Raw genomic sequence first — 21563 nt, forward strand, 5'->3', positions numbered from 1 at the left:
AATACTTTTGGATCCTTTGCCAGCAAGATAAAAACAAATTAAACCAAAGGACCAACATGCACAACATATCTTATTCTGGAAGCACCCCGCTGACAGCTTCCAAAAAAATAAAATAAAGTGGATCCTCCAAAAAAATGTTCCAAATGGCATAGAGTATTACCAAGAAAGTCAAAAACTAAAAACAGCCTAACGGTCAGCAAATACAGGAGTGTGGTTCTCCTTATGGCTCTTAAAATTCTTTTTTCACAACATTCTTACAGTATCTAACACATCTGTAAGTATATAGTTTTTTGTTTGTTAAATTGCAAGCTGTTCTAGGGTACCATGTCTTCTTCATGTGTATATTCCCCAGATTGGTAAACTGGAGCATGCATACAATCAATGGTCAAACTTTTCTTAAGATGAATGAACAGCACATTCTTTGAATATCTGAGAAATTCCCATATGATTCAAAATTCCTGAAAAGTGAAACGAAACTTATCTCCAGCCAATCTGAAACTACTTTTTCCTATCCACATCTTTCTTTTCATTAATTTTCTTCTCCTGTTTCTTCCACCTGGAATGCCTAAATCCTATCCATCCTCAAGGCCTATGTGGCAAATTGCCTCTTCCCCATAAAGCTTTCCATTATTTCCCCAGCTAAAAGTAATCTTTACCAGTTCGTAAAATCCGTAGCACTTTACCTAAATCTTCCTATGTTTCTTTACTATATGGACCTAATTGTATCATATAAATGACTATCTTTTCTTCTAAGAAAGAATAGGTACACAACTATATCTGATAAAAGATTTACTAGGCAGCTATCTTAAAGTCTATAGCTCCTGTGAGGCAAGGCTTCTAATTCAGGATGCCCCCACATCCTATTAATGGGATATCTTCTCTTTGCATTTGAGCTACCTTCTGAGAGAACAAACAGCTCCCAGGCAGCTCTGTGACCTGCTGTGTGGACTGCAAGCATTATTCTCACGGAAGAGGAACACCTCAGGTCTCTCTGCTGGTAGGCTTTGGCTCTTGTCCTATAATCTTGAGGAAAGCTGATGCCAAGTGTGGCCAGTGACAGTGAACCTGAAAGTTAAGTTGAATCTAAAATGACCCTGTGGTGGGTGTTTTAAGTACCATATTGTGGGTATTAATTAATTTGTACATATCAATTGCTTAAACAATATCTGGACCAGATGCAGTCGCTCATGCCTATAATCCCAACACTTTGGGAGACTAAGGTGGGTGGATCACTTGAGGTCAGAAGTTTGAGACCAGCCAGGTCAACTTCGTAAAACCCCAACTCCACTAAAAGTACAAAAAATTAGTTGGGTGTGGTGGCACGTGCCTGTAATCCCAGCTCCTAAACAGGCTGAGGGAGGAGGATTACTTGAACCCAGGAGGCGGAGGTTGCAGTGAGCCAAGATTGCGCCACTGCACTCCAGCCTGGGTGACAGAGAGAGGCTGTGTCTCAAAAACTAAAAAATAAAAAATAAAAATATCTAGTACATAATAACAACTCAGTTCAATTAGCTATTATTTCCCATGGTTAGAAATTTGCAGAGTAGGGATAGGAAAGTAGTCATGGCTGATTTTAGATCCTGTACCCCTAACTCTTACATTTTGATTATTTTCTACATAGAATAAATTCCCTATTGATATAGTTTGGATATTTGTCCCCATCCCAGCCTCATGTTGAAATGTAATACCCAGTATTGGAGGTGGGTCCTGGTAGGAGATGATTGGATCATGGGGGTGGGTTTCTCATTAAACCCATGGGTACTAAACCACCATCCCCTTGGTGCTGTCGTCACAACAGTGAGTTGTTTTTCACAAGATCTGGTCATTTAAAAGTGTGTGTGGCACCTGCCCAAACCCCCCACTCTCTGCTGCTCTCTCATTATTCCTGCTTTCACACCATGTGAGATGCCTGCTTCCTCTTCACCTTCTACTGTGACTGAAAGCTTCCTGAGGCCTGCCCAGAAGTCAAACAAATGCCAGCACCATACTTCCTGTACAGCCTGCAGAACCATGACCCAATTAAACCTCTTTTCTTTATAAATTATCTAGCCTCAAGTGTTTCTTTACAGCAATACAAGAACAGCCTAACATACCTACCTTGTCCTTTAAACATGCTCTCAAAAAAAGTTTTTATATAATATGTGTACTGCAGGGCAAAATTATGTGATTTTTATTACATGCTCATGAATAGCACATTTATAAGCCTGATCTTTAGTTTCTGTTCCCAAACCTATTAATGCCAGGTATAACTGTTATTATCATTTTATGAAAAAGTGATTAACTGTGAGTGCAAAGAGTTTCTCCCTTCTGGGAAAACTTAAGTAGAACATTCTGTAAAGACTTGGAGAAAAAAAAACAAGTCACTAAAAAATGTTTTGCCCTTGAATTAGGTGGGAGTGAGAAAAGTATAAAAGACTGGGGAAAGAAAACAGATCATGATATCAAATTGCTTCACTATCCTTTAGTTCCTACCTCACTTTAAAGACACCAAAACTGCAACTCTGAGTAAACTTGACCTGGAGCTCTAATCAGTAGAAAACACACACAGAGAGACACACATTCTCCCATTCTCTCTCTCTCTCTCTCTCTCTCTCTCTCTCTCTCTGCCCTACATCAGAAGACTAACATATAAAGGTACCAAAATCATTTAAGTTAAAACAAAATGTTTCTCCCTATCTCCCCATCCTCCGCGCATATACATATATATATAAAATGAATTCATTAAGACAGCTTTGCCTGTGCTTACATTAAATAGTTGCAGGGAACATAAGAAATGCCTTATAAAGTGGATCTAATATTAAGAGGATAACTATTGCTACAGGAAACAGGGTAAGGAAGGCTATAGAGAGACCACTTGAGCTGAGCAGACAGACAGTCCTGGGTAAAGGCAATGGAGATGCAAGAACAATGTGGACAAAGGCCCAGAGACCCAGGTAGAATGGCTTGTTGAGGGAATGTCAATAGAACAAGGGGTTCCAACAGAGAACAGCAGGAACAGAGACCAAGGAAATAGGTAAAGTCTGGGTCCTCAAAAGCTTATAAGGCAGAATGTAGAGGGCAAACTTTGAAAGAAAACGGAGCAAACAGGACTTTAAGCAGCAAAATATAATAACTGGACAAGCATCTACAAAGGTCAGTGTAGGAGCAGCAGTAAGGGTGATTTGGGAGTATGGAGAATTACAGACATAAAGAAAATTACTTCCAAAGTCCAAGCAAGAAATGAGAGAGCCTAGGACTAAGTGAGAAGGAACAAAAATGAAAACATTATGAAGGCAGAATTAGTAAGACATAGCCACCACGTCCTTAGCTATAGGAGACTAAGAAAGAGAAGGAATACAGGGAAACTGGTTTGTTGCTTTGGCAGCTCTGTAGATCACAGACAAATTATTTTCCCAATTAATTTTAAAGAAGAAAAAGCAAGATTGGCAGAAGAAGAATTCAATTCATATCATTTTGAGCTGGAGGAGCCTGTAGGAGAGAAAACAGAAATGCCCAATCATTAGCTGAATATTCATAACTGGATTTGAGGAGAAATGTCTGGTCTGGGTTGGAGACTGGTGCCCTAATCCTTTATATATGAAACCAGGGAAGTGGATGTTATTAATGAGAAAATCCAGGGAAGGGGAGCAAAGAAAAAGGTCAAGGGCAGAATCCTGAATCGCACCCACTTTTCAGAAAGTTAGGCAGGAGAACAAAAGGATACTAAGAACGAAAGGTCTGCAAGACGGAAACACATTTAGGCCAGTGGGACCTCAGAAGCTGCAAGGTCAGAGGAATTTTGAACCCAAAAGTACCTGAGACAGGTCTCAATCAATTTAAAAAGTTTATTTTCCCAAGGTTAAGAATGTCCCTGACTTAGCCTCAGGCACTCCTGAGACTAAGGAAAGAAGTAAAATCTAGGTCCTTTACCTATCTGTATTCCCATGATGGTTGGAATACAGCTTAATCTCACACATTTTAGGGTGACATAATACAGCAATGAATACATGTAAGATGTACCTTGGTTGAATCTGGAAAGGCGGATAGCTAGAAGCGGGTGAGGCGTGGCTTCCGGGTCATAGGTAGATTTAAAGATTTTCTGATTGGCAACTGGTTATTATCTCAAGACCTAGGATTAATAGAAAGGAATGTCTGAGTTGCAGTAAGAGGTTGTGGACACCAAATTTGATCATGGAGGGGAAGCCTCCAAGAGGCAGGTTTCAGAGAGAACAGATTGTAAATGTTTTTTTTCAGACTTAAGGTCTGTGTTGATGTTGATGCTGGCTGGCTTTTCCTAATTCCAAAAGGGAGGAGGGCATAATGAAGCATTTTGGAACTCCCTTCCCATCAAGGCCTGAACCAGTTTCTCAGGTTAACCTTGGCAGAGAGGATGGGTCCATTCAGACAGTTGGAGGGCTTGAAATTTTATTTCTGGTTTACAGTTTCAAGGAGAAGCAGGACAATCATGTCAGAGGGCTTCAGTGAGGTTGAAAATGCTCCACCGGATTCAGTAGTCTTGAGGCTAGCAGAATCCTTTGGCAGGGCAGGGGTTTTGAGGGGTGAGGGTAGAGGACTGGAGAGGAGGGAAAGGACAGGCGAAGGGGCACAGATATCTCCATCAGGGAGTGAGCGTGCCCCACACAAATTCCTTAAGGCACCCTGTAAGGCTATCGCCTGGGCACAAATCCTATCACATGTCCGCCAACTTCCCGGAAAACAGCAGATATTTAGAAATCCTGGTGTGCATTTCCCTGCTCTGCTTAGAATGCACCCCTGCCTCCACTCCACAAACGTCCACTGAGCCCTCAAAAACCTGGACAAATGACCTCACCTCCATAGCCCCCTCTTTGATGCTCCCAGTAAAAAAATAAAGCACCTCACTTCGTTTTGTCCGTACCTTACATGACTTTGTAAGTATCTGTGGTGCCTCTGGCTCAAATCAAAGCGGGAGCCAGACCCAAAAAGTCACGGAAGAGAAGCACCCTCACAGGCCACTCTGAGGAGAAAAGAACTACAAATCCCATGAGGCAGTGGGTTCACGGGACCACAAGTCCCAGCATCCTTTGCGCGGCCCAGGCCTGTCAGGGTAGTAGGCGCTGCGTACAGCTGGTAAATGTTCTCGGAAGCGGCGAAGAAGACGCGGCCTTGTGGGATGGCGGAGTTTGAGGAGAAGCCTGAGGCCCCGACGGAGCAGTTGGATGTTGCCTGCGGCCTGGAAAACTTACCGGTGGGCGCGTGGCCCCCGGGGACCGCGCCGGCGCCCTTCCAGGTAGGGGCGGGGTCAGGCAGCGCGGGAGGCGGGCGCGAGACTACCCCACGTGGTCTCCTTCTCTAGCCGCTGCGCCCGGGTGGCCTCCTAGTCGCGACCTTTTGTCTTCTGAATACCTTTTGTCTTCTCCTATAGCACACCTGTTGGTGCTGGGGAATAGGTGTGCATGCTCGGGCCTCGGCCTTTTTCTGTTAGCCCACCCCATGACCTTAGCAAGGCTGTTGTCCTTTTCACTCCATTACCTGAAGCACAGAACCAGAGGCCTCGTGAGAACCTGGCTTTTTGTCCAAGTTCTGTCCTTAGAATTCAAGCAGGCTTCAAGGAGAAAGTCATTTACTTCTCTGGTCTCAGGTGTCTCTCATAGGTAGGATAAGCCGTGGGGCCTGTTAGTGGATCGCACGCAGTGTCGTGCATAAAACCTTTGCCCCTCGAGTCAACCTTAGCTGTGGTTTCCCTCATGCTGTGGGCTCTTGGGCGAGTATAAATTAGCTTTGGCTAAGCCTTAGAGTCTTTGAGTGTACAGTTTAAATAACAGTACCTGGGCCGGGCACGGTGGCTCATGCCTGTAATCCTAGCACTTTGGGAGGCCAAGGCGGATCACGAGGTCAGGAGATGGAGACCATCCTGGCTAATACGGTGAAACCCCGTCTCTATTAAAAATACAAAAAAATTAGCTAGACATGAGTAGCTGGAGGCGCTGCTAATTTTTTTTAGCTGCCAGAGGGTGAAGCAGGAGAATCGCTTGAACCTAGGAGGCGGAGGTTGTGGTGAACCAAGATCGCAGCATTGCACTATAGCCTGGGCGACAGAGACTCCGTCTCAAAAAAAAAAAAAAAAAAAAAAAACAAAAAGGTACCGCTCTTCTGGATTGCTTGGAAAATGGCAAAGAAAGTACACTCTCTGGTTTGCTGTAAGAACTCAGTAAATATTTGCTGCTATTAACTATCTTAAAGCTCTTTCTACTCTTTCTTATGATCTTGGCCTGAGCGCATCCTAAGGAATAAGGAATGACCAAAGATTTTGAAGTGGAAAGAGCATATGTGGAGGTTGGAAAGCTTGGTTCAGGGCTTAGTCATCTTAGCTACTTCCCAGAGCCTGAGTTTTTTCATCTGTAAAACGAAAATAATAATTTTAAAATGCATAACCTTTTTAACATCCTTTATCAACATTGAACCCTGTCCGCCCTTTCTTTCTCCTAGGGGTCGTTGTCAGGATCAGATAAGATAATAGATTCAACAGCAGCTTTCAAAGATGTGGAGGAAAAAAAATCAAACTCTGTAAAATATTTGAAGAGACTTATCCTAAGCCTAATATGAATGACCATGGCCGGTGACACAGCCCTTAGGAGATCCTGAGAACATGTGTCCCAGGTGGTTAGGCCACAGCCTGCTTTCGTACATGTTTGGGAGACAGGAGACATCAATCAAATACATTTAAGATGTACACTGGTTTGGTTCAGAAAGGTGGGGCAACTCAAAGCGGTAGGGGGGCTTCCAGACTATAGGTAGATTTTAAATTTTTCTGGTTAACGATTGAGTTTATCTGAAGACCTGGGATCAACAGAAAGGAAATGTTTAGGTTGAGATAAAAGGTTTTTTTTTTTTGTTTTGGTTTTTTTTTCCTGAGGCGGAGTTTTATTCCATCACCCAGGGTAGAGTGTGGTGGTGCTATCTCAGCTCACTGCAGCCTCCACCTCCGGGGTTCAAACAGTTCTCCGGCTTCAGCCTCCTGAGTAGCTGGAATTACAGGTGCCCGAAACCACGCTCAGCTAATTTTTGTATTTTTAGTAGAGACAGTGTTTCACCGTGTTGGCCAGGATGGTCTCAATCTCTTGACCTTGTAATCTGCCTACCTCAGCCTTCCAAAGTGCTGGGATTACAGGCGTGAGCCATCACACCCAGCCAATGGTCTCTATATTTTTTATATTCATTTACTCAAATATTCATTGAATGCACCTTTGCACCATATTGCCAAGGCTGATCTCAAACTCCTGACCTCAAATGATCTACCCACCTTGACTTCTCAAAGTGCTGGGATTACAGACGTGAGCACCACGCCTGGCCACGTGTAGACCAAGTTTTACTGTGCAGAGGAAACTCTCAGATAGCTGACTTAAGATGGAGTAGGTTGTAAAATGTTGCTTATTGAACTTTAAAAGGTGCCTCACTCTTAGTTGATTATCTCTAGGTTGTGGAAAGAAAGAAAAAGAAAAATGGGTAAAGGGGATTCTCTATAGAATATGGATTTTTCTCACAAGAGATAACCCTGCAGGGCAATTTCAAGATATGGCAAGGAAATATATTTGGGGTTAAAATATTTTTATGTCTTCTCTTCTTTGTTATGTGATGTTATGCCAGAGTCAGGTTAGAAAGCAGACCATGCTATATAGAGTTAAAATTAAAACCCGTCTGATGAGACTTTATGGTTTGTAGGGCATGACTCCCCAGGCCCCTTAAGTAGGAATTTGGGCAAGATAAAAAAAAAACATCAGTTTAGTCCGCGAAGAGTAGAATAGGATATTAACGTCAGAAATTATTATTGTTCTCCAGGCTACCTTTAGCAATTTATGGTTAATAATACAGTTGGCTAGCCAAATATTAAACAGTGTCCCTGAAAACTTACACAGGACTAAGCATTGCTGAGTTCATAGTCAAAAACACTGATAAACCTTTTCTTTTTTCAACAGTTGAGTGCCTGTAATTCCTGCCCTTGAGCTTACAAGACGATATAGAAGACATTAGCTTTAAAAAAAAAAGCTAGAGGTATTTAACATGAGGAGGGGGAAGCACTGTTCTAGTCCAAGTCCATTTTTTTTTTTTTTTTTTTTTGAGACGGAGTTTCACTCATGTTACCCAGGCTGGGGTGCAATGGCGCAATCTTGGCTCATCTCCTCCTCCTGGGTTCAGGCAATTCTCCTGCCTCAGCCTCCTGAGTAGCTAGGATTACAGGCACGCACCACCATGCCCAGCTAATTTTTTGTATTTTTAGTAGAGACGGGGTTTCACCATGTTGACCAGGATGGTCTCGATCTCTTAACCTCGTGATCCACCCGCCTTGGCCTCCCAAAGTGCTGGGATTACAGGCTTGAGCCACCGCGCCCGGCCCCAAGTCCATTCTTAATTCAACAAATTGAATTGGCCAGGCACAGTGGCTCATGCCTGTAATCTCAGCACTTTGGGAGGCCAACACGGGTAGATCACCTGAGATCAGGAGTTCAAGACCAGCCTATTCAACACGGTGAAACCCCATCTCTACTAAAAATACAAAAATTATTCGAACGCAGTGGCAGGTGCCTGCAATAGCAGCTACTCGGCAGGTTGAGGTAGGAGAATCACTTGAACCCGGGAAGCAGAGGTTGCAGTGAGCCAAGATCTCACCACTGCACTCTAGCCTGGGTGATAAGAATGAAACTCCATCTCAAAAAAAGGGCTGCAAAGAATACAACAAACAGAAAAATAAACTCTACCCTCAAGGTGTTTACAACTGTCATGATTAACTTACATATTCCTGTCATTAGGGGGTGTGTGTGTGTGTGTGTGTGTGTGTGTGTGTCTATGTCTATGTGTGTATGTGTATTTCGGACTATTCTATAAATCTGTTTCCAATCTCAAGTCATATTATTCTTTACCATATCCAAGAACAATCTGTAAAACTATGTGCCTGATGTATTTTTTTAATTAATTCACATTAAGCATTAAATTATTTAAAAGTAAATTATATAAGTATCTTCCTTAGAATCATTGTAATCATTAATGTCCATAAAATCACGAGGTTTCATATTTCACAAAGTGTATATTAAAATGCATCTCTTTTTAAAAGGGGAGAAAGGAGTGACAAGAGGAAGCTTTGTGATTGATTGTTACACCTACAGTTGGTGGGCATAAATGAATATCCGCAGATTAAAACTTAGAACCACAGTGTTCTAACTATCTCTGTATATGCACAGCTCTCAATACAGTTAGAGTTACAAAAATAAGACAGGATCCCTTCGTAAGAGAGCTTATTGTCTTTCTTACCCAAGATCAAACATGCTTGAAACATTTAAGTGACAAGCCTAAAAGTGCATTAAACTTGTTTTCTTCCATGTATTCATGGAACACAAAACCAGTCTTATAAAAGGTCAAAACAGCTTGCTTGCTCTAAACCCTAACCTTCACAGGCATATGCACACGTAAGAATTAAGGCATGAAAAACTTTCAAGATAAAAATAACTTTGTGTCTGTTTTGCTTTTGGCTACTGTGTGAAAAGCCAAAAAGAAATTCAAATGTTCATATTGGAAACAAGCATATCATAATGTCATCAGTGTTGAAAGCCAAGTAGAAAATAAACTAATTTATTTTCTTGAGCTAACAGTTGGATCTAACCATTTTCAGGTCTCTGAAAACAGCTTCAAACATTATTTTTAAGATTTCAACGGGCCTTGACAAGAATTATCTGGCTCACAGTCTTCTAATAGCTTCTTGGAGAAAAAACAAACTTACGAGGCTAGGGGCCAACTACAAAGATTCTTGTAGCTGGGTTTCAACACAACCAAAAAAGGAATGAAGATTTTCACAGCACTTCCTTATAATTCAGAGGCCCAGGTTTTAAACCTAGAATATTAAAGTGCCATACTTCAGCTTCTGGGGCTTCAGTACAGAATATGATTCAGAAAAGTCAAACTTCTAGTTAACACATATCAAGAGCTGCAATCAAGCAATCAAAAGCTTGATTGAGCACCTGCTCTGTGCCTACTCTTATGGAGAGGAAACCCACCCCCATCACCATGCTTTTCCCTGAGACAAATATCTGTTAGAAAGGTAAGACCTACACATTTAACACAATTAGAGAGCCCTACAATCTGTGTCATTTAGGTACTGAAGTTCAGGCTATTAACAGTAAGTATAAGTCTAGTTCAGAGAAGAAAGAAATTATTGCAGACAAGAATGTCCAAGACAATTTTAAGTTTTCTGTCAAAAAACTTGAATCTTCACCCAGTGCTTCAAGGATCAGGTTTCCAGTATATCATTTTGCCCTGATCATTTTGCATTTATTCCCAGCTCTTGCATGAGTAATTCTGTGCTTTGATACATACAAAGAAAAAGTAAAACATGTTGTAACAATGCAGGAAATGATAAAAATCCCAGCTAGGCATAGTGGCCCACTCCCGTAATCCCAGCACTTTCGGAGGTCAAGGCGGGAAGATCACTTGAAGTCAGGAGTTTAAGACCATCCTGGGCAGTAAAGTGAGACCCCATCTCTACAAAAACATTTTATTTTAAATTAGCCAGACATGGTGGTGCATACCTGTAGTCCCACCTACTGGGGAGGCTGACCTTGAGCCTAGTTGGAGGCTGCAGTGAGCTATGATCATGCCACTGCACTCCAGCCTGGGCAGCAGTGTCTTAAAAAAAAAAAAAAAACCCACAGCATTTTCCATGTTCTTTATATTTTCCTCACTGTTTGTAAATTCCAGCATGTGCATATTGCAGACGGTAAGGTAATACTTGATAAATGAAAGAAGTCTGGGGTCGGCTCTTAGCTTTTCCCCCACTCAAATGGAGAAGTAATAGAGGATAGGTATACAGTCCAGTGGCTTCCAAGACACAATTTTGGTTTCAATATGTTTGAACCTGAAAAGTTTAACTCCAGAATTTATTTTCTTCACCACCCTACTATGTACTACCTGCAAAATTTTTATTGAACACTTATGTGCTAATCCCTAGAGTAAGCTTTTTAAGCCAGTTCTGTCATTTTTTTTTTCTTTCACAGAAACCTATTAAATAGATACGGAGATGTTTTGTACTGTTAAGTAATTTGCCAGAAACATATGTTGTTTTAAATGTAACATCTAAAAGTCATATCTAGAGAACTGAAAGAAGCTAATATTTTTATAAAGTGCCTGACATGGAGTATAGCATTATTTCATCTAAGTTTCATGATAGCCACCCCCAATGTGGGTATTATCCTTGTCTTATAGTTACTTATCTGAAGCCTAGCAAGTCACTCGTCCAGAATCACAGTGCTAATAAGAGCCTGGCTGTGTTTTTGTCTCCTTTAGAGCATGCCATGTTCTGCACTAGGAAGCCTTCCACTGCTTCCTCACAGTTCAAGACTATAGGCACAGTTTTCCTGTCTGGCCTCCTCCACACTTTGCTCTAGTTTAACATCCCAACTGAAGACATCTTTGTTCATTGACCACTTTGTTCATTGACCATTTACACCTTTGACTTGTCTATGAAAAGAGTCAAACTCTACAAAATATTTGAAGAGACTTATGTAAGCCAAATAGGAGTGACCATGGACCATGACATAGGCCTCAGGAGATGAGAACATGTACCCAAGGTGGATGGGATACAGCTTAGTTTTGTACATTTTCAGAAGACATGAGACATCTGTCAAACACATCTAAAATGTACATTGGTTCATTCCAGAAAGGCAGGACAGCTGGAAACGGAGGCTTCCAGTTTCTGAGTAACAGTTTGCTTGAAGGAATTGTTATTGTCTAAAAACTTAGGAATGCCTGGGGTAAGATGAGGGGTTGTGGAGACCAAGCGTTTATTATTATGCAGATGAAGTCTCCAGGTAGCAGACTTTAGAGAGAATAGATTGTAAATGTTTTTTATCAGGCTTAAGAGTCTGTTCTATCAGTAATTCCAAAAGGGAAGAGGGTATAATGAGGTATGTCTAACCCACTCCCCCTTTCCATCATGACCTGAACTAGTTTTTTGGGTTAGCTTTGGAATGCCCTTGCTGAGAGGAGGTCAAATGGTCAGGGAACTTAGAATTTTATTTTTGGTTAACAGACTACATTTTCTAGGCATTTCCTGAAACCATTCTCAACTTGTACCCAGGGTGTATCAGTCAGGACTAATTTGTTTGCAAGAAACATAAACACAACACAACTGGCCCCAACAAAAAAGGGAAGGAATTGCCTCAAATCAGAAAAGTCCAAAAGTGGTAACTATAGGCATGTCTGGTCCCAATAACTCTAAAAGAATTGTCAGATATTTCTTCCCACCCTCTTCCCCGTTCACACCCCTGCTTCCTCTTTCTGTGGTAGGCTATACACTCCGTAGGCCTCATCTATGTGGCAGAACTTGGAAATGCCAGGCAAACACTATAGTTGAACAATTCTAGTAGAAAGAGAATGTCTCATCCCTAATTGTTTCAGCAGAAGTCTGGCTTAAATCATATCAGCTGACTCCTAGTTTGTAACCCACTTTACATTAGCTTTCAAATACAATTATATTTCAGATACATTTGTTACTTAACTTTTGGGAAACATTCCTAGAAATGCATCATTGGACAATTTCATCATTATGCAAACATCATAGAGTGCACAGTACTTACACAAACCTAGATGGTATCGCCTATTACACACCTAGGCTATATAATAATACACTATCACTCCAACGCTACAAACCTGCACAGAATGTTACTACACTGAATACTATGGACACTTATAACACAGTGGTGTTTGTGTATCTAAACATAGAAAACATACAGTAAACATACTGTATTCTAATCTTACAGAACTACTGCTGTATATGCATATTTGCGGTCTGACCAGAAAGTCATTATGCAGCACATGACTATACTCAAAGTTTAACCATCTGGCATATAAATATTTGAACAGAATGTCAGGGCAGTCACCTCACATTATTTCTGAAAAGAATAAATAGCTTTTCCATATGTAAATACCTGAAAAGATGGATAATTACATAATCAGAAGTTAAATTAGACTAATGTTTTCAAAAGATTATTCTTGAGTATAGTCATTTTTTTAAGTATCATTCTAAAATGATATTTTACTGACCTTGTATGGAGGAGAAAATGGAAACATCAGCATAAAATGATTCACAATGATTATTGATATCAAGATGTATCCGGTTATATCCATCAAGGGGAAAAATACCTTTAAACAGGAAATTTTCCCAGAAGTCTCTGTTATCTTTTGGAAGGTATCTGCAGATCATTTGGAATTGGCTACCATCTGTAATCTAAGTCCCTAAAGGATTATAGATTATGCAGCAAGTTTAATTGCAGAATTTTAAAAAATAAGAGATTCTCCAAAATCTTTTTAAATTTTTAAGTAAAAATAAGCAAATAAAACTGTTTTTCACCTGCTCTCCTGATCAGAAAACTGCAGTATGTCAGACTTGATTTTAAAAGAAGTTATCCATGTCAAAAAAAAAAAACTTTAGCGTTTAGTGATTTATATAGTACCTTAAAAATATGTGCACCTTTAATGACAAATCAACTTAAAAGTTTAAAAGTTTAACCAAGAGATCTTCATTTTACAGATACTTTTTAAAATGTCTTAGTAACCATTTTACATTTTAACATTGAACCTTTAAAAAGCCTAACGTAGATTCTGTATAAAACAGCAGTCATTGAGTTTGACTGATAGAGTATCTTTTGCTAAGCCATCCTTTATCCCTTTAGGATATTCCTGCTAAGCTGAAGCTGTAAGAAACAACACAAACAAAAGCTATTTCCTCTCTCCACCCACAAAATGACTTTTTAAGCAGAATGTTGGCCTTCCCCCACAGGTCTTCCCACTGGTTGTCCTCCTCATCTTTCACAAGAGGATGTCAATCCTCCTCAGCTGAGAGTTTTTTAAAGTATAGGGTTTTACAGTAAACTACATAGCTCCACCCTAGGCCTCCACAGGGAGTATAACTACATGCTGTTCAATAGCTTTCTAAAGCTTGGCCTGGAGACAGAATATTAATGGAGGATTGACTGGAAGATGTGATGCAAACATTCCTCCAGGTGCTTTAAAATCTATCCCCAATGAAAGGCCCTGCAACTGTTGCCTTGCAGAAAGAACTATTCTTACTTGGCTGTGCTGTTGTGGGATCCCAGCAGCCTTTATTGAGGACCAGAATAAAAAACAGCCATGAAACTGCTTCCTGGAAAACAATGGTTCAGAAGAACACATTGGTGAAATTCCTTACTGGTATTAATACTGAAAAAAGTCAATGCCACTTCTGAACAATGATCCTGTTCCTTACAGGCAGTGCAAGTTGCACATCTAACCTTATATCCTTCTCTGAAGTGGCAGCTCTCAGAGCAAAAGTCCAGTCTACTTCTACCACACACTTTGTGTGCCAAGCTCACTGGACTGGTTTGCTCTTATTTCCCTTTCACCTTACTCTCCTTACTTGTTCATTTATCTTACCTGTTTATAAGTCTCATTAAGTCCTTTATGGAACAAAGTAGATATAAAATGGATTGGGTTCTGTGTAAGCAAGAGTTACTGTATACGTAAAGAAATCTGCTGGGTTCATGAGAGATACTTTAATCTGAAATCAGAGTTTGAAAATATGCTTCAGGATGCTAATGAGGATCTAACCAGAGATCAGGCTTCACATAGAGAGTTTAGATTGAAGACTGTCTTCTTTTTATATAACATTTTCTAAATGTAATGTTTTGAAAATAATAGGTACAGTTAAATGATAGAATTTGTTTTATATTATCTCTTTCTCATTTAATTAGAACAGAATTTCTTTACAAGTGTATATCTATAATAAATTTAAATATCTAGTAATATCTAAGAAGTAACATTTTTGGAATTCTGTGTGCAATTGACTTGTCATTTATGACTTTCTTATCCCCATCCAGTATCTGAGGTAACTCACAATTAAAATACATATATGCATGTGTATTATCAGGCAAAGGTAAAAGAGATCAAAAGCTAAGGATAAAATACTTAATTGTACTCAGGCACCAAATTCAGCACTGAGTTTTCTGCCATCCAAAGCTAAGAGGGAAACAAAATAAGTTACAAAGCTTTCCATTTCTGATAAGAAAAAAAATAGTATATTTCCCATGGTCCTTATAAATACATAATACATAAATAAATATATATTTCCTTATGTGTACCTGTATATAACATACTGTTATATGCATTAGGTATTATATAATATAATGCTTAACTCATCCTTATACTTGCCTAAAATAAAACCACAAATTCTAAAAATTAATCTTAGCTGGGCATGGTGGCTCCCACTTGTAGCTGTAACAACTAAGGATGGTGAAGTAGGAGAATTGAGCCCAGGTTATAGTGAACTATGATCACACCACTGCACTCCAGCCTGTGCAACAGAGAGAGACCCTGTCTCTTTAAAAAAAAAAAAAAAAAAAAACCTTTTTTAATTGGAGAGAGATCTTTTTGGACAATACTTTAGTACATTGTGTTTTGTCAGTTTTGTCCTGTTTTTAAATATGTTAGAATTAGAATGGGTCCCAGTCAAAAGCTACTTGGAATATATAGGAAATATATGACATGTCATACTGACTTACAGTGTGTATATTTTTTACAGTACACTCCCGATCATGTAGGTGGACCTGGAGCAGACATTGACCCCACTCAAATAACCTTTCCTGGATGCATTTGTGTCAAAACTCCCTGCCTCCCTGGCACTTGCTCCTGTCTCCGCCATGGAGAGAACTATGATGATAATTCATGCCTTAGAAATATAGGATCTGAAGGAAAGTATGCCGAGCCTGTTTTTGAATGCAATGTCCTGTGCCGATGCAGTGACCACTGCAGAAACAGAGTGGTCCAGAAAGGCCTGCAGTTCCACTTCCAAGTATTCAAGACGCATAAAAAAGGCTGGGGACTTCGTACCTTGGAATTTATACCAAAAGGAAGGTTTGTCTGTGAATATGCTGGTGAGGTTTTAGGATTCTCTGAGGTTCAGAGAAGAATTCACTTACAAAGAAATTCCGACTCCAATTACATTATAGCCATCAGGGAACATGTTTATAATGAGCAGATAATAGAAACATTTGTCGACCCTACTTTTATAGGAAATATTGGAAGATTCCTTAATCATTCTTGTGAGCCAAACCTATTGATGATTCCTGTCCGAATTGACTCAATGGTACCTAAGTTGGCACTTTTTGCAGCCAAAGACATTGTGCCAGAAGAAGAACTCTCTTATGATTATTCAGGAAGATACCTTAATCTAACAGGCAGTGAAGACAAAGAAAGGCTAGATAATGGGAAACTAAGAAAACCTTGTTACTGTGGTGCCAAATCATGTACTGCTTTCCTGCCTTTTGACAGTTCTCTGTACTGCCCCTTAGAAAAGTCGAACATCAGTTGTGGAAATGAGAAGGAACCCAGCATGTGTGGCTCAGCCCCTTCTGTGTTCCCCTCCTGCAAGCGATTGACCCTTGAGGTGAGTCTATTCAGTGATAAGCAGCTTGCCCCTCCCTCTAGTGGAAGACAGTGGTTGGCTACCTTTGCCTCTGCCTAGTTACATAAATTTAATTCAGGAATGTGGCAGAGACTACCAGTTGTCCATCAGTATCCTTTCTCCCTTTCTGTAATAGAATTCTCCATTTAACCTGAGTACATGACTACCCAGAATACTCTCTTTCCTAGTAAGATTTGTCTGAGTAACTGTTCTAGCTAAAGGGATATAAGCAAAACTGACAGGTTCTTAAATGGAGATATCCTGCCCATCACCTCCTTTTTCTTCCTGCTGGCTGGAACGTATACATGATGACTGGAACTGGAGCAGTCATCCTAAACCCCAGGATGATTCTGGGAAAGGAAGTTATTGCATAGAAAATCAACAAGGTTGAAAGGAGTCTAGGTGTCTGGTACTGTAAAAAACATCCTGCCAGTCATGATCTGACACCTTTGTACTTTCAGATGAAAAATAGTCTCTCCCTTGTATAAGCCACTGTTGCTGTAAGTTTTCTAGCACTCACATCAAACCTAATCATAATGATCCAAGAAAACCCTCGTGGCTGCATACCTAAACCCTGCTTTCCAACAAATTTTAACAGTAATAACGCTGATATTTGGATTTCTGTCTGGCTGACTCCTGCATCCTACTTACTTGTTGCTAAGCATGGATCAAGAAAAAGGCATTATTAACTGTCACCTGCTAAAACCCTAATAATTACCACCAGTAGTGAAAAATATAACCATGAAAATGACACATTGTAAATTTTTCATTATATATTTGGCTTTACTCCAAAGCTTGTAAAGTTATGCTTCAAAACTTCAGACAGCCTCACTTCATGTATAAAAAACAGAAAAATAACCCTGTCAACACCACAGAAGGAGATGAGAGTTTTATAATCCCATTTAAACTTCTAGAGCAGCAACCATCTCTAACTACCTTCTTGAAGCAGGGATGTTACAAAAATATAGTTACTATGGAGGTTTATCAGACATTTTGAAAGCTAAAATAATTACTAGAGCCCCTATGATATTATTAAGTAATTTAATTTCTTCTCTAGTACATTTAAACCCTACCACTAGGAGGCCCTACAGTCTAAACATTATAGGAATCCATATTATATATAATACTATTCCTCTGTAATATAAGTACATAGTACACTTTAAATGAGAGAAATGTACAGCGTGTGAATTATATCTCAATAAAGCTGTGTTGTTTTTAAGTATCTTGGGATTTATATGTTCATATAACATGTGGAATGGTTCCCTGCGAACAAACGTTACAAGAGTATACATAAAAGGTATACTCTAGAGACAAGGACACAAACAGCCTTCTCCAATCAGTGCCTCTGCCAGAAAGACAACTGAGTGAATATGGACCCATGGAAATTCTTTGTCCTCAGGCACTAGTTTATTCTTATATAGCACTTAGTCCTAGAAACCACCAAGTCTTTTCTAATCTCAGCAGCAAGTTAACTGCGTTTGTTTGCTTCATTGCCCATTCTTGAGAATGCTGACACTTCTTTTAAGAGAAAACATTTAAAAATATACATCCACTTGACTATTATTCCATGATACAATAACAAAATTTTTATAATTATAAATTATAAGATTCTAATTTTAAAAGATGGGGCCAGGCACAGTGGCTCACAACCTGTAATCCCAGCACTTTGTGAGGCTGAGGCAGGCAGATCACTTGAGATCAGGAGTTTGAGGCCAACCTGGCCAACATGGTGAAACCCCATCTCTAATAAAAATATAAAAATTAGCTAGATGTGGTGGCACATGCCTGTAGTCCCAGCTACTTGGGAGGGTGGGACATGAGAATCACTGAAGCCCAAGAGGCAGAGATTGCAGTGAGCCAAGATTGCACCACTGTACTCCAGCCAGGGTGACAGAGCGAAACTCTGTCTCAAGAAAAAAAAAATAGTTGCAGTTTTTGCATTGTTGGAATTCGCTATTTGATATTGGAATACTTTCTTTAATGAATGTGGTCATGTTATGTATCATTTTAATAGGCATTTCTTGCTTTATGTTTTTTGGCTAATTCTTACTTGCTGTTTATGTTTATTTTAGACTATGAAAATGAGGTTAGACAAAAAGCAAATTCGAGCAATTTTCTTATTCGAGTTCAAAATGGGTCGTAAAGCAGCAGAGACAACTCGCAACATCAACAACGCATTTGGCCCAGGAACTGCTAATGAACGTACAGTGCAATGGTGGTTCAAGAAGTTTTGCAAAGGAGATGAGAGCCTTGAAGATGAGGAGCGTAGTGGCCGGCCATCAGAAGTTGACAACGACCACCTGAGAGCAATCATCGAAGCTGATCCTCTTACAACCACACGAGAAGTTGCTGAAGAACTCAACGTCAACCATTCTACAGTTGTTCGGCATTTGAAGCAAATTGGAAAGGTGAAAAAGCTCGATAAGTGGGTGCCTCATGAGCTGACCGAAAATCAAAAAAATCGTCGTTTTGAAGTGTCATCCTCTCTTATTCTGCGCAACAACAACGAACCATTTCTCGATCGGATTGTGACGTGCGATGAAAAGTGGATTTTATATGATAATCGGCGAAGATCAGCTCAGTGGCTGGATCAAGAAGAAGCTCCGAAGCACTTCCCAAAGCCAATCTTGCACCAAAAAAAGGTCATGGTCACTATTTGGTGGTCTGCTGCCGGTCTGATTCACTACAGCTTTCTGAATCCTGGTGAAACCATTACATCTGAGAAGTATGCTCAGGAAATCGATGAGATGCACCAAAAACTGCAATGCCTGCCACTGGCGTTGGTCAACAGAAAGGGCCCAATTCTTCTCCACGACAATGCCCGACCGCATATCATACAACCCACACTTCAAAAGTTGAATGAATTGGGCTATGAAGTTTTGCCTCATCCGCCATATTCACCTGACCTCTTGCCAACCAACTACCACATCTTCAAGCATCTCAACAACTTTTTACAAGGAAAACGCTTCCACAACCAGCAGGATGCAGAAAATGCTTTCCAAGAGTTCATCAAATCCCGAAGCAGGGATTTTTACACTACAGGAATAAACCAACTTATTTCTCGTTGGCAAAAATGTGTTGATTGTAATGGTTCCTATTTTGATTAATAAAAATGTGTTTGAGCCTAGTTATAATGATTTAAAATTCACGGTCCAAAACTGCAGTTAGTTTTGCACCAACCCAGTATCTTCATAGAATTAAAACATAAATTAAAATTGCATTTGAAGTAGTTCCATGGACTTCATTAAGAATATAGAAATGTGGCCTGGCATGGTGGCCTACAACTGTAATCCCAGCACTTTGGGAGGCCAAAGCAGGCAGATCATTTGAGTCCAATAGTTTAGAACCAGTCTGGGCAACTTAATAAGACCCTGACTCTAATAAAATATTTTAAAAATAAATAAATAAATACCTTGCAAAACGTTTTGGCCCAAGAAGAAGAAAGATCACACTTGAAGAACCAAGTTTTTCTTTAAACATTTTTTTCTTAATTTTCAAATCACTAGTCACAAAATATCAGTGGCTGTTAGATTTTGTTCTTAGCCAAATGGAAAATTTTGTCCTAATTAAAATGTGGTTAACTCTCCAGTATGTCACCATTGAACAAATTACTTAACCTCTCCAAGTCAAAGTTTCCTTAGTTGGGAAGATTGAGTTAACACATGCAAAGGGGTTAGAACAATGCTTCAGTACATAGAAAGTATTCAGTAAATGTAAATTATTAGTCTTGAGAACTGTATGTAGCATGTGACCTAAAGCTCTCCCTTCTATTCAGGTGTATATAGGATATATATAGACATTAAGATATAATGTCCTTCAATGGCAGACTTAAAGGAGAAAAAAGTCACAAAGAAGTGACCAGAAGGGTTAGAGCTGAGCAAGAGAGGTTCCTGCCCTGAGCCCTGCATTTTAGAGTGCATAGGGTTACACATATACACACACACATGAGTTAAGACATGGATACCGACTGGGTGCAGTGGCTCATGCCTGTAATCCCAGCACTTTGGGAGGCCGAGGCAGGTGGATCACAAGGTCAGGAGTTCAAGACTAGCCTGACCAAGATGGTGAAACCCCATCTCTACTGAAAATACAAAAATTAGCAGGGTGTGGTGGCGGGCTATAATCCCAGCTACTGCGAGGCTGAGGCAGGAGAATCACTTGAACCCAGGTGGCAGAGATTGCAGTGAGCTGAGATTGTGCCACTGCACTCCAGCCTGGGTGGCAGAGTGAAACACAGTCTCAAAAAAAAAAAAAAAAAAAAGACATGGATACCATAACCAGACAAAGACATTACTAGGAAAGAAAACTAATACCAATATCTCTTTTTAATATAGAGAGCAAATAAAAAGTACTAGCAAATGAAATCCAGCAACATATAAAAAGAATTTTATATACCATGGCCAAGTAGCATTTATCCCAGGAAAACAAGTTTGGTTTAACATATGAAAATCAGTAAATGCAGTATTCTAATGGCATAATCACAAAAAAAAAAGTACCTAATCACTTCTATAGACAGAAAAAGCATTTGACAAAATCCAATAGCATTTCATGATAAAAGCAGTGAACAGACAAGAAATAAACAGGAACTTCTTCAACCTGAGAAAGGATATCTATGAAAACCCACAGCTAACATCATACATAATGTTGAAAGACTGAAAGCTCTTATCCTAAGATATGGAACAAGAAAATGATCTCCAAGCTCACCACTTCTATTCAGCATAGTACTGGAAGTTCTAGCCAGGAAAATTAGGCAGGTAAGAACTTAAAACTCGGAGCTGGGCACAGTGGCTCATGTCTGTATTTCCAGCACTTTGGGAGGCCGAGGCAGATAGATTACCTGAGGTCAGGAGTTGAAGACCAGCCTGGCCAATATGGCAAAACCCTGTATCTACTAATAAACTACAAAAATTATCTGGGCATAGTAGCACACACCTATAATACCAGCTACTCGTGAGGCTGAGGCAGGAGAATCACTTGAACCTGGGAGGCAGAGGTTACAGTGAGCCAAGATCACGCCACTGCACTCCAGTCCAGGCAACGGAGCAAGACTCCATCTCAAAACAAAAAACCTTAAAAAGAAGAAGACAAATGACCCAATTTAAACATGGGCAAAAGATCTGAA

General features: G+C 40.0%; 1 protein-coding gene across 2 annotated transcripts; it reads left to right on the forward strand.

Annotated features, from left to right (window-relative positions):
* The first annotated feature begins 5015 nt into the window (after positions 1–5015).
* On the forward strand, positions 5016–19670 carry LOC116559545 (histone-lysine N-methyltransferase SETMAR). 2 transcript variants are annotated; one of them, XM_032290527.1, is made up of 3 exons: positions 5016–5248; positions 15560–16423; positions 18514–19670. In XM_032290527.1, the coding sequence occupies exons 1-3, from the start codon at positions 5093–5095 to the stop codon at positions 19546–19548; spliced, it is 2055 nt and encodes a 684-aa protein (XP_032146418.1). In that variant the 5' UTR covers positions 5016–5092; the 3' UTR covers positions 19549–19670. The 2 variants fall into 2 exon arrangements, with proteins under 2 accessions (XP_032146418.1, XP_032146419.1); XM_032290528.1 differs by having other exon boundaries at positions 5019–5248; positions 16309–16423.
* The last annotated feature ends 1893 nt before the right edge of the window (positions 19671–21563 follow it).

This window comes from Sapajus apella, unplaced genomic scaffold, assembly GCF_009761245.1.
Source record: "Sapajus apella isolate SASKATOON/1434 unplaced genomic scaffold, GSC_monkey_1.0 scaffold23, whole genome shotgun sequence".
NCBI classification, from domain to species: Eukaryota; Metazoa; Chordata; class Mammalia; order Primates; family Cebidae; genus Sapajus; species Sapajus apella.